The sequence below is a fragment of the Poromitra crassiceps genome, assembly GCF_964638095.1.
Source record: "Poromitra crassiceps genome assembly, chromosome: 5".
NCBI classification, from domain to species: Eukaryota; Metazoa; Chordata; class Actinopteri; order Beryciformes; family Melamphaidae; genus Poromitra; species Poromitra crassiceps.
This window is the reverse complement of record NC_139642.1, coordinates 45,507,123-45,520,141: the sequence shown is the minus strand read 5'-3', so window position 1 is coordinate 45,520,141 and position 13,019 is coordinate 45,507,123. Positions and strand designations below refer to the sequence as shown.

Sequence of the window (13,019 nt, the reverse complement as noted above, 5' to 3'; positions counted from 1 at the left end):
TTTTTTTACAAATAATCTGATCAAAATGTATGCCATTATCAGGGATTAATTTGCTAGCCATTTTATTTAATAAAGCTTTGTTTGCCGTGTTAAAAATACCAACTTAAACCAAGCAAGCCGACAGAAATCTCATTATTGCATTCATATCTCATGAATAACAAAACTAACATTGTTGTAATCAGCTCAAAACTAGACCAGATTCTTCTGGGTGTTGCCCAGAATGTTGCCTCTTCTTCAATCAATATTTTAAATATTCAGAACCAGAAGCGTCATGCCCATTGTAACTGAGGGGGCAATTGCCCCCTCAGATTTTTGAGAGTTAAAAAAAAAAAAAAAAAAAAAAATTTTTTTTTTTTTTTTTTTTTTAATAAACATAGGCTATATTATTATAGGCTGTGTATGGTAGTTGAAACATAGTTTCAAGTTTACGTTTATGTATGTTTGTAGTTAAAACAAAAACATAAATACTGTATAGGCTACATACAGTACAACACAAAAGGCTGTTATTTACCCTTTGTCGCCACCTGGTGAGTAAATATACAGTATATAACTAAAACCATTAGAATTGACAACCGGACCGCGACTTTTTTTTCCCATGTATCTACCAGTCCTTGGCACAAAAAAGGTTGGGAAACCCTGCTCTAGAGGAAAGATTTCTACCTTCTGAAAAGGCAATACCAGCCAAAATAAACATTGTGTTACATTGCTTTGAAACATGTGGTCTCCCTTTTTTGTCAAGTCCATTGAGCCTGGGCAGTGGCAATGTACTTAGTCTGGTGATTATGGATCTTTCCAGGAGGCTGAGCAGTTTGGAAAATAGCCTTATGGTTACACCTGCTCAGTCTGTTAATTTAAAATTAGATATTCCTCTAAATCTGGCTTCCAACCCCCCAAATTTTTTGCCGCCCTCCGGGCGGCGCCAGAGTTCGCCCCCTCAGATTTTTGGCTTGCATGACGCCCCTGTTCAGAACAACGGGTTTTTTGAGCCAACTGCCAAGGACAAGATGGTGCTTCTATTGGCTCAGTAGAGTTATTAAATGTGGCAGGGGGGGGTACATCTTCAGTTGAAGGTGATCTTTGATGTAGGCGAGTAACTGCATCGGGGGGGGAAATCCAAGGCACTCTTCATATTAAAAGGTTAAAAAGTCTTTGTTCATTGGATTGCTGACAGAACAGGTGAAAAGCTTGAAGTGCTCCAACACATTTGACTTTGGCCTTCCTTTAGCTCAAAGGATTTTGAAACTTTCTCAACGTGCCTTGGATATGTTTGTCTTCATTAAATGTGAACTTGACGTGTCCTCCCATCTCCTCTCTCTCATTTGAGCAGCCACATGGGAGAGCTCTTGGGGGTGGAGAGGAGATGCCACTGGAGCCTCACCAACAAACACTTTAATATATTAGGCAGCGGAGGTGACTCTGGAGGGGGATGGGTCCAGTGACTCACTAACCTAACCTACAGTATACAAATGCAGATTATCCAACACGTCCTCATACCGAAACGACAGAAGTCAATTTCCAATGACTCTCAAAAAGACATATGGGCAAAACTGTGCGTGCAGGTGATACGCCTCGCATTGGTTAATCACGTCGGTCATAGACTGTATAAAAATATTGATGTAGCCACCGTGACGTCATTGGTTTCTGGACTCCAGATTTGAAGCCTCGAGTTTCACATTGTGACCGTCGCCATCTTGGTTTTCTTGGAGCCAGAAGTGACCATATTTGGATGAGAAGTGCCGTAGCGCCACCTGTTTTTGGTCCATGATTGGCGAGCTGCGCACTCACTGTCAATAACGCCCCAAAACATAGTCCGCTTCATCTTCATCATCTATTTTACACTGTAATGGGACCATCATTTTAAATGAACACCATACTGCATTGAAGAAGACTTGAAACTAGCGATTGAGACCATAAACTCATTAAGTGTTTACTGGGGTAATAAATCAAGAGAGAAGTCGGGTCATTTTCCCATTCACTTCTATACAATCTGACTTATTTTTGCAGTCATAGACTGTAAACAGGTGAGTTCTATAAAAATGTTCCCCTGTACAGTTAAGCACCCGGGGACCAACTTCTTCCAACCACCTGTGGTCAGAAGAGGATCTTCTTGCATGTTTTTAGTGACTGGGGGTCCATATTGATGTTATACTGTATGGAGGAACCCCCAGGGGAGCACAGGGAGAACATGTAAACTCCACACAGAACGGCCCTTTTCACGAGGTAGCCCACCTGGGCACTACGCACCGAAGGCATGGGGAGACATACCCCCAGTGCCAACAGCGTCCCAGATGGGAATCGAACCAAGGATGTTCTCGCTGTTGAACACATTGAACAGTGAAATTATGTACAGAGACCAAAACCGTTTTTTTTAACCAGGCTGCTGTAAACATGTTTATTTCTGCTGTAAAGTTGGGCATTTTAACATAGGGTGAATGGAGAATGACTCCCTTTTGCAGCCAGCCTCAAGTGGCCATTCCAGGAACTGCAGTTTTGCTACTTTCTCGTTGGCCTCATTTTTCAGAAGCAAAGGTTGGGGCTTGGTTAAATGTCGGCAACTAAAACAACTTTGGTTATGTTTATGCAACAAAAACAACTTGGTTAAGGTTAGGGTTATGGTTTGGGTTACCGTTAAAAACAGAAGATGTTGGGAGGCGAACTGGTTGTCTCGTGATGAGGAAGCTGAAAGATGAGGATGTTAACCAGTACGCCAATCCCACACCTTCACCCTTATGTGTCAGCAAGACCCCGCCGATGCCGCTACTTCCTGGTTACAGGTCCCCATTCTGGCATATGCACCGCATGCATGCATGCACTTACTCGCACGACCACAAGAGGTCGCATTCATGAAAAAACATGGGTTATTTTAACCACCTTGAAAATTCAACAATGTTGTCATTTTCCTTGTGAGGACCTGAGATTATCGCACCAGCGGATTTTTTTTTTTTTACTGACTGTTGTTTTGATTCTGTGTTTTTTTTTTATCGACGCTGGTAGATTTTTCCAACCAGCTCTAGATTAAGCAAAAGTGCTTACTCTATCAATGTCCTACAACTAATGGGTTATCATCATCACATCAGTGTCACTGGCCCTGGGCTTATAATTATGGGAGTCACAGACTCGTGTGAAGTAACCTCTAAAATAATTGGATGCTGTGTCAAAAATGACACTGTGAAGCAGACTCAACTTCAACATGGCCACTATGATAAGCTGGTTCTGGGCTGTTTAGAGATGCTACTGAACCAGCTTGTGCATGCATAATCAAAGTTTGCCAGTATCTTCTTCATGCATGATATATCTAAAAACCTGGATTTCCGTGATAAAAATGTTATTTTATTATGGACTGTTTCTAAAAGGTAAAGGCGTAGTGCCATATTCTCACCAGACGTTACACAGCCATTCACAGACTCTTTGATGGTTATTTCAGTCCCTTGAACTGAGATGCTGAGAGCAGGGGGATTTTGGATTCTGGGTCTTGAGCCAAATAAAATTGCTTCCATGTTACACTTTTGTTTTCATCGTCACTGCAGGCCAGCTCAAGGGCCTGTGACAAGGTGATGGTGTGTGCGTGTGCTTGTCTGATCCAGTGGTCCATGGAGGCGACAGCATCCAGCCAACAGCTGCGATGCCTCCAACACCACATCACACACAAACACAGTCTGACACACAAGTCAAGTCAAGTCAAGTCAAGTTTATTTGTATAGCACATTTCATACACAGAGGCAATTCAAAGTGCTTCACATAAAATGGTTGACAGGAAAATAAAAGAAAAGAAGAGAGTAAAACGGACATTTAAAAGCATCACAACAAAACTTTAAAAAAAGAGTATAAAAAGTGTATTACAGGAAAATAAACGAAAAGAAGAAATAAAATGGACATTTAAAAGCATCACAACACAACTTAAAAAAAAAAAAAAAAAAGAGTATAAAAAAGTGCAATAGGCAGCAGGCGCAGCAGTTGCAGAAAGAGCTAAAACTTATAGAGGACGCATTGGGTTTGCATAGTAGCTGTCAGCAGTTAAAAGCGACGGTAAACATAAAAGTCTTTAGTCTATTTTTAAAAGTAAGTAAGGTTGGGGCAGATCTGAGGTCTTCAGGCAATTTGTTCCAGCTAGCAGAAGCATAGTGGGTAAATGCAGCCTTCCCGTGATTTGATTTGATCCTAGGGACAGTTAATAAGCTGGACCCTGTTGACCTAAGAGTTCTAGACAGTTCGTAGCGTGGGAGCAATTCAGCTATGTATTTTGGGCCTAGGCCATTAAGTGATTTATAGACTAATAACAGTATTTTAAAATCTATTCTCTGACACACTGGCAACCAATGTAAGGACTTAAGAACTGGATTGATATGATCAGCTTTCTTAGTCTTCGTTAGTACTCTAGCAGCAGCATTCTGAATGAGTTGAAGTTGCCTAAGTTCTTTTTTGGAGAGACCAGAAAAAAGGCTATTGCAGTAGTCTAACCTACTATAAATGAAGGCGTGAATTAGTTTTTCTAGATCCTGTCTGAACATGTATCCCCTAATTCTTGCTATATTTTTAAGATGATAAAAAGCAGATTTTCTAATTGACTTAATGTGGGAGTTAAAGTTGAGAGATCAAAATCAATAATAACTCCAAGATTTTTGACTTGATCCTTAGGCTTCAGGGATCGAGACTCAAGGCATGCAGTGATTTTAAGCCTTTGTTCTTTACACAGTCCACATACACAGTATCCCACTCTAACAAACACTGACCCTGTCTCTGCCTTGGTTCTCACGCAAAAAAAACCCCACACACATGTATGTGGATGGATGCTAAATCCATCCACTAAATGTCTCCCAATCTCCTGTAAGATGATTACTATTATTGAACAGTATTTGTGGATTCCAGTGTTTTACAGAGGCATTGACCGACACTGCATGTTTTCAAAGACAAATAAAACCGAGAATTATCGTCCTGACTGCCTCATGGCTCATGCAAATCTAAATTATGCTATTTCCATCTGGGAAACACAGAGCATTGCTTATGCCATTAGCCAAGGGGGGAAAGTCAGACAGAGATATCAGAAGAAGTATTTGTTTTGTTTTAAGAGTCTCTCGACAGCAAACATAAACAGCTTCTGAATATAGCCACTTCAAGGTAGGGTTCATCTCTTTAGTGGAGGCTAGGCAAAACCCTGACAGTTTTCATACATTGTCATGGTTTACTGGGCCCAGGGTTATACAGTGTGAGTGAAGGCATTCATCATCATGACACATAAATAAAACTCCCCAAAGCCTGCCGTGATGCTTTAAGGAGTATAACATGATAAACTCCCCCTCAATCATGCTTTCAATCTGGGCTCTTCAATCTAAATTCTCTCCTCCCCCCTCCTCTCTCTGCTTTCTATGATATGAATCTGAAAAACACATCCTCTGTGCCCTGTGGCAATAAGAAGTAGCCGAGGTTACACGCAGAAGATGGAGAGCCATTGTCTTGCAGTTAGCAAGCCACTGCAGTGGGCCGTCATCTCAACAACCTTTTATGACCTTGTTCTGGTTTCCTTAGAAGGAAGAGCATCCTTCATGCCGAGCAAGAGCTTTATGTTGCCTGCCTCCTCTGCAGGACTTGGACCTACTTTCCCCTCTACTTCACCGGAGTTACTTAGCAATAACAAAAAGGAAAATGCATCTCCTCGCTCCTTCTCTCCTCCCTCCCTCTCTCCCTCTCTCTCTCTCTCTCTGTGTCTGTGTCTCTCTCTCTCTCTCTCTCTCTCTGTGTCTGTGTGTGTGTGTGTGTGTGTGTGTGTGTCTCTCTCTCTCTCTCTCTCTCTCTCTCTCTCTCGATATTTTCAGATAAGGAAACATACTTCAATGTTGTGTTTTATCTTTCTATAGACGGTTTTAACTTGACAACAATAACAACCGTCACAACCCACCTGAATATCCGGTTTACTTCCTGTATACATAGCTGAGCGCAGGCTGATATTCGGCTCATATTAAATGTTAACGTTAGGCCGTGTCTCCGACAGACACGGTAACAAGGTAGCCTATTTCGGTCTTTATGTCTTGTAGTAGTTAGTAGTTGTTGTTGTTGTTGTTGTTGATAGTTGCCATAACAACCACCCCTGTCGGAAAGACGTGCACACGCTGGGTAGTAGGAAGTGTTGTTGTCTGGTCTGGAGCTAGCCTGAGAGGCTAATAAAAGCTACAAGTTACAGAGTAAGCTGACTATCAATACATTATTGCACGCATAGGCCTATATTTACATTTAAACGTTTACATAGCAAAAATAAAAAATAGAAATAGAAGTAGGCTATTGAAGCTGATACAATTCAGGTGGCGGTAATGCAACATTTAAGCATGCCAACCGCCATAAAACACAGAAGAAGAAGCTGAGAAAAAGGAAGTGCTGTGGGGTTGCAGCTGGTGAAAACCGTCTATAGCGCGTCTCCTCAAGAGGCTTCATGTTTTGCTGACTGAGATAGGTGTGCTTTTATCTGACTTGAAAGGATCATCCAAGCGTTTTCATAGCATACTTCAATAACACTGGGCTGCAAAATCCTTCCCAATTCTGCATCAATAAAAGATGGCAAAATGAGATGTGTTGGTCTTCAAAGCAGAAGCCTATTAGATAAGACAGAAACAGCAGCTAAACATAACAGCTGAGGACAGCAACTGACTGGTACCTTCCTTCACCAATTCATCTACCATGAGCATCTGGGCTAATTTCAGCCCCCTGCTGCGTAGCCTCGTTCATTACATAAGAAGTACTGGTTCCACTTAAAAGATAAGGAGAGATATCTCTCTCTCTCTCTCTCTCTCTCTCTCTCTCTCTCTCTCTCTCTCTCTCTCTCTCTCTCTCTCTCTGTAAAGATATTTCATACAGTAGCTGAGTGTAGTGTGGATTTCCTGTGTCACAGAGAGTGTGCAGGTGATGAGGTGCATTGGTTACATACACAACACATGTCACATGTTATATTTCCCCCCAGTGATGCTTGCTTACTGATGCAATGCTGCAATGAAATCAGTCTTAGAGAATGCAGTTCAAGCATGGCTCTTCTGTGATCAGGATAAATATGTCATGTTCTCTAGTACTGTGTGTGTGTGTGTGTGTGTGTGTGTGTGTGTGTGTGTGTGTGTGTGTGTGTGTGTGTGTGTGTGTGTGTGTGTGTGTGTGTGTGTGTGTGTGTGTGTGTGCGTGCGTGCGTGCGTGCGTGCGTGCGTGCGTGCGTGCGTGTGTGCGTGTGCGTGTGGTAAAGAAGCCAGGATTGAGAGAGGGAGAGGCAAGAGAGAGAGGAAAGAAGAGAGAGGGAGAATAAACAATGTATTCAATCAAGCAAAAATCCTCGTACAAATATGTGACGTAGATTCCAAGGACTTTATACTATCTGCACCACTCCAAATTTCCTCCAAGGACAAAACGCAAAATGGAACAACAGATTCCAGATGGTCTCAAATCTGCTAGCCTCATTTTCAGCACATTTCTATATTATATGATAGAGTGTTGTGCATTTTCATCAGAATTTCAAAGCAGCACGCCATTGGCTGTTGACTCTCTTTATGTATTTAAACTAAGTGCATGTTAGAATACATCATTAACTAGAATCTCAATCATAAATCTCACAGGAAATAAGCACTTGGAGCGGGTAATTGGTGGGATAAGTATTGCAGTTATCACCGGGTGAACTCCCTCTGGGACAAGAAGACAAGCAGTCTTGTGAGATCTTGACTCAATTTAACATCACAGGAAACGGCTAGAAACTGGGAAGGCAAATTGGCTAAAAACAACAGTAATAATAATAATAATAATATAAACTAGAAGGATGGGACCGCACGGCGGATATATGCCTCTGCCAACAAGTGAGCAGTTGACATTCATGTCTGTCCAGACTTTGACGTTTGAAATTTTGTCAAGGCGTTCCTCGTTAACGAGCTATAAAATGGCATTTGTGAGGTCACAGTGACCTTGAACTTTGACCACCAAAATCTAGTCAGTTCATCCTTGAGTCCAAGTGGATGTTTGAGCCAAATGTGACGAAATTCAGTCAAGTCGTTCCTGAGATATCACGTTAACGAGCTAGAAAATGGCATTTGTGAGGTCACAATGACTTTTGAACTTTGACCTCTGACCACCAAAATGTCATCAGTTCATCCTTGAGTCCAAAATTCCATCAAGGCGTTCCTGAGTTATCGCGTTAACGAACATCATACAGATGTACGGACGTATGGACTTCCCAAAACCATAATGCCTCCGGCTCGGCTATCACCGGCAAAGGCATAACCATCATGCATAAAGCATTGGTTGCCACAGAGAGGCTACTATTGTACAATAGACTGTCCCCATGGCCCTGCTGTGCTGTGTGTGATCCTTCTGTTAAAAGGCAGTAACACACTCTATGCACCCAGCCACCCACTGGCTTCTCCCTAGCCTGTTCTGCCATTAATGTGCCATACTGTTACACCACTGCAAACACCTTTGTGTGTGTGTGTGTGTGTGTGTGTGTGTGTGTGTGTGTGTGTGTGTGTGTGTGTGTGTGTGTGTGTGTGTGTGTGTGTGTGTGTGTGTGTGTGTGTGTGTGTGTGTGTGTGTGTGTGTGTGTGTGTGTGTGTGTGTGTGTGTGTGTGTGTGTGTGTGTGTGTGCGCGTGCAGCAGAACAATCAGATCCCCTCTTCTGGGGACAGATTTCTCACAGTCAAAACAGCAATCACAGAAACACATCCAATGACCAACAGCCCCCTCCTTCCTGAACACAATCGCCAGACAAATTGCCCCTGGATCTTGTGATTCATTCAATAAATCTGTCCTTGAGTTCCTATTCACCTATTCCTATTCAAGTAGTAAGAAAGATTTTTCTGATAGTCCACTAGAGTGACAAACAAGTGCACACAAGTATGCACACCTGATAAGGAATGAGTTTCTTTTACAGATGCATAAATAGGGGTGGGAATCACCCTGAATCACTGCCGATCTTTCGGAAAAGACTAAAGACACACCTTTTCAGGCTCCATCTGGGCCCTTCTTGATCTAACTTCGTTCTCTCTCTATAAAAAAATAAAAAATAAAAAATAAAATAACCTTGTACCACTAACCTAAACTTGTACCACTGTTCCTTCAGAAGTTGTAGTTGTCATAGACTGTGCTCCATAGTTGATTGCTCTATTGCTGACAAAAAATGTGTTATTGTAAGTCGCTTTGGATAAAAGCGTCTGCCAAATGACGTAATGTAATGTAATGTAATGAATCACCAGATGCCCCACGATACCATATTATCACGATACTTAAGTCACGATACAATACCATTGCGATATAGCGATATGCTAGTATTGCGATATATTGAGTATTGCGATATTGCGATATATTGTGATTTATTACCTTTTTTCAACTGCAAACGACGTCCCCAAAGGAAAGAAAACTTTGTCAACATGTGTTTTATCTAATGAGATAAAGTTTCCAGTCTGTCCATGTCACTTCAATAATTTTTATTGCAGCAAAATGGGATTGTCAAGCAGACAGACTGACCAACACTGTCATGAAAGCCTGCTATAAATGTTGCATGCACGTGACATTTTGTATAATAAAATATCACGATACTTGGCATTTGACACGATACGATATATTGCCCACAAAATATTGCGATACTATGCTGTATCGATTCCCCCCACCCCTACTCATAAAGGAGTACAGTTAATGTAGGATCATATGCAGAACAAGGAGAGACAGAAAAGGATATATTGATGTTATGGCTCATTTGTTACCTGTTTCAAAGTACCCTATTGCCACCGCCTGTCGTGGCAGTAAGTGTTCTTCTTCGGCTGCTAGTTCAGTGAGTTTTGGTCTTAGAGTGATAACTGATAAGAATAATACCATTGAAATCTGTGGATTCTCAGCTTTCATTTGACATATTGTTGGACTCTTACTGGTGCAAACAAACAAACAAAAAAACAAACAAAACAAAAACATTACCGCGACCACCAATACAGTATTTCAAGTAGGGTATTTAAAGGGGAGAACATGAGGAAATGGGAAAGGATGAAAATATGACACTAACCTCTTGCATCAAAAAACTCCTCATCGGAGCTGTCAACCGATTCTTGTGCAATATTCTGTAGGCACCAGTGAGACACACTGTGCTTTCGTGCCGAGCCTGAGGAAAAGAAAAAACACAAAGGAAAGGAAATCAGTTTGTGAGACAGCAGGAACAATAACGACAGTCTGGCTCCTGCTATTAACCACAGAACTCAAGGACAGACAGATCAAATGTCTTCTTCTTCTTCTTCGCCTGTCAGCTGTCAGCTGTAGAGAGTCAGAATGTGAAGAGGAGAGCCAACGCCCCCATCAGAGAGAGGCGACCTTTCCATTGTCAGCAGGTGAAGAATCCCAAATGGACTTTGCTTTAAGCAGTCACACAGCACACACATCAGCCAGGCAGCAAAGCAAATCTATTCCTATGACCTTCTTATAGCATGATTAAAAAGGGGTTTGGAACCCTTTTCATTTGTTGACAATATTCATTTTTAATAGGTCCCCTCATGCAAATAACGCATGTTGAAGAGTATTATGTTGATAATTAGATATCACAAAGCCTGACAAAACACAAATGTCTATTCTGTTATGGACGACCATCGACTCACAAAGACAGCAACATTCAGCATGACTGGAGGAAGAAGAAGAAGGACGACGCTGGATTGATGACATCAAGGAGTGGTCTGGCATGAGAATGGAGGAGCTGATCAGGGCGGCGAGCAGCAGGCAGGAGTGGAGGAGACGTGTTCGTGATGTGGTGGACAGCAACGGGCAGTAGCCCCATGCAGATTAAGTCAGTAAGTCAAGTCTATTCTGCTAAGCTTGCCAATAACAGCCTCAACAAAATAAAAACAGGGTTAATTATAACAGACAAAAATATATATACGGTACATTTAATTACTTTAAAGTTCTGACTAAGTATGAAATATTGGTACACATAATAAGGGATGAAGTTACCAATGAATAAAAAATATATAAAAAAAATATTTGGGAAAAAATTAATAATAATCTTATTAATTATTCATATTTTGGGTAGTCGCTTGGACCAACAGTAAAATGGGTTGGACAAAACAGCAGGATACAAAGGTTAAAAGAAAAAAAAAGATATATAAAGTAATTTCATGACTTTCAGGCCCTTGTTTCAAGTGTCCTTGAGGTCAAACATTTTATTTATTTATTTATCTAGTATGGCAGGTCCTTCTCAATCTTTAGGGACAGAAATCTTGAAAGAACCACCTTTTTTCCCATAGTCTGGGTCCATGCGAGTCAAATGTTTTATGGTCATTCGCGATTCATCTGGTAGGTTGGCTTGGTTCCAGGCTTAAAACTCTTTGTATAATGGATTTTTTTGAAACATCTATGGAGAATTCACTTCCAGGACAGAAGCCGTGAGAAAGTGCTGCTCTATTGGCTTACTCCTCACTCTTCATTAGCTGAAGATAACTCTAAAAAATATAGTCTTAAAAAAAGAGATCAAAGAGATATGTATAATATATATACAAAAGCAAAAAGGAGACAATTTGTTGTATCTCTTTATATTATAAAGAGATACGAACGAATTGACTCCTTTTTGCTTTTGTGTATACTTATTGCGTTAGAAAAGTTACCTACATGAATAAATCCCAAAGGAAAGTTACTGTAGAGAAAAATTGATACCGTTATTTGTTTATTCATTAGCATTTCCTCGTATTCCCTCCATCAATAACAGATTGTTTTCATTCACTAACTTGATGTCTGCAGGGGATAGAATCTGAAACCCCGCAGGCAGCACAGCATAGCTGGAGTTTGCACCCCCCCCCTGAAATATATCACTACACCAGCCCTTGAATAAAGCTTATTTGCATCTCTCTGCACAAATAAAGTAAAATAGATCAATGTGTTGATGTTTTGTATGCACCAAGGAGCAGAGCTTTGGCACAAGTAAGAGTGCAGGAGAAGAGCAAGAGCCGACTCAAGCGAAACAAAGGACTCCTACACACTCTCTGCTTCACTTCAAATTACAACGTTTTAATGGGAAGAAGAATAACGTTTCAGTATGCAGACCTTCATCAGATTCTTTTACAAACCAGGTCTTGCTCTCCATCACCCAATTGTGCTGTGTGATTTGAGAGGCTGCCTATATGTAAATTGTGCAGCCTTTTCTGGCAATAAGCGACTCTGTCGGTCTCGGGCTCAGTAATATGTGATAATCTCAGGTGAACCGGGCTCGGGTTTCAACTCAATCAGGCCTGTTCGGTTCAGGTTTGAATTTTCCGGCCCGTTGAGAACTTTCACTTCACTTCACTCACTTATGCCTATCGCTCCTTTTTCATGGAGCATAGGCCATTGACAACAGTTCACCAGAGTCGTCCGTCCTGGGCTTTCCAGCTGTTGCCATGTCAACCCGCTGTGCCTGATGTCAGTCTGTTGCCATGTCAACCCGCTGTGCCTGATGTCAGTCTGTTGCCATGTCAACCCGCTGTGCCTGATGTCAGTCTGTTGCCATGTCAACCCGCTGTGCCTGATGTCAGTCTGTTGCCATGTCAACCCGCTGTGCCTGATGTCAGTCTGGAGTTCCCTGCACCAGGTGTTCTTGGGCCGGCCCATCTTTCTTGTTCCTTGGGGGTTCCATCTAAGGACCTGCCTGGTGATGCTGGCATTGAGTTTTCTCAGTGTGTGGCCAATCCATTTCCATTTTCTTCCCTTGATTTCCTCTTCCATAGGATGTTGGTCTGTTCTCTGCCAGAGATCGTTGTTGCTGATGGTATCTGGCCAGTGGATGTTCAAGATCCGTCTCAGGCAGCTGTTAATGAATGTTTGCACTTTTGTTGTTGTGGTCTTGGTTGTCCTCCACGTCTCTGACCCGTAGAGTAGTACAGGCTTGATGTTGGAGGTGAAGAGTCTGAGCTTTGTCCGCTGGCTGTTGAGAACATTATAAGGTATAGAATTGGGTGGTGCTACACATCGGTGGTGGATGACTTGAGTTCCCTCCCCCTCCCTCCCCTGATATGTGAAGCGCTTTGAGTGACTTGAAAGGCGCTATATAAATCCAATCAATT

General features: G+C 41.8%; 1 protein-coding gene across 1 annotated transcript in view; it reads right to left on the bottom strand.

The window, feature by feature from the left end:
* pitpnm3 (PITPNM family member 3) overlaps positions 1-13,019 on the bottom strand; it is a gene marked incomplete at both ends in the record, with an annotated part of 99,190 nt that overhangs the window by 71,475 nt on the left and 14,696 nt on the right. The window contains one exon of the mRNA XM_083636935.1: positions 10,007-10,102. Within this exon, the coding sequence (XP_083493061.1) occupies positions 10,007-10,102 (96 nt within the window). The remainder of the gene's footprint in view (positions 1-10,006; positions 10,103-13,019) is intronic.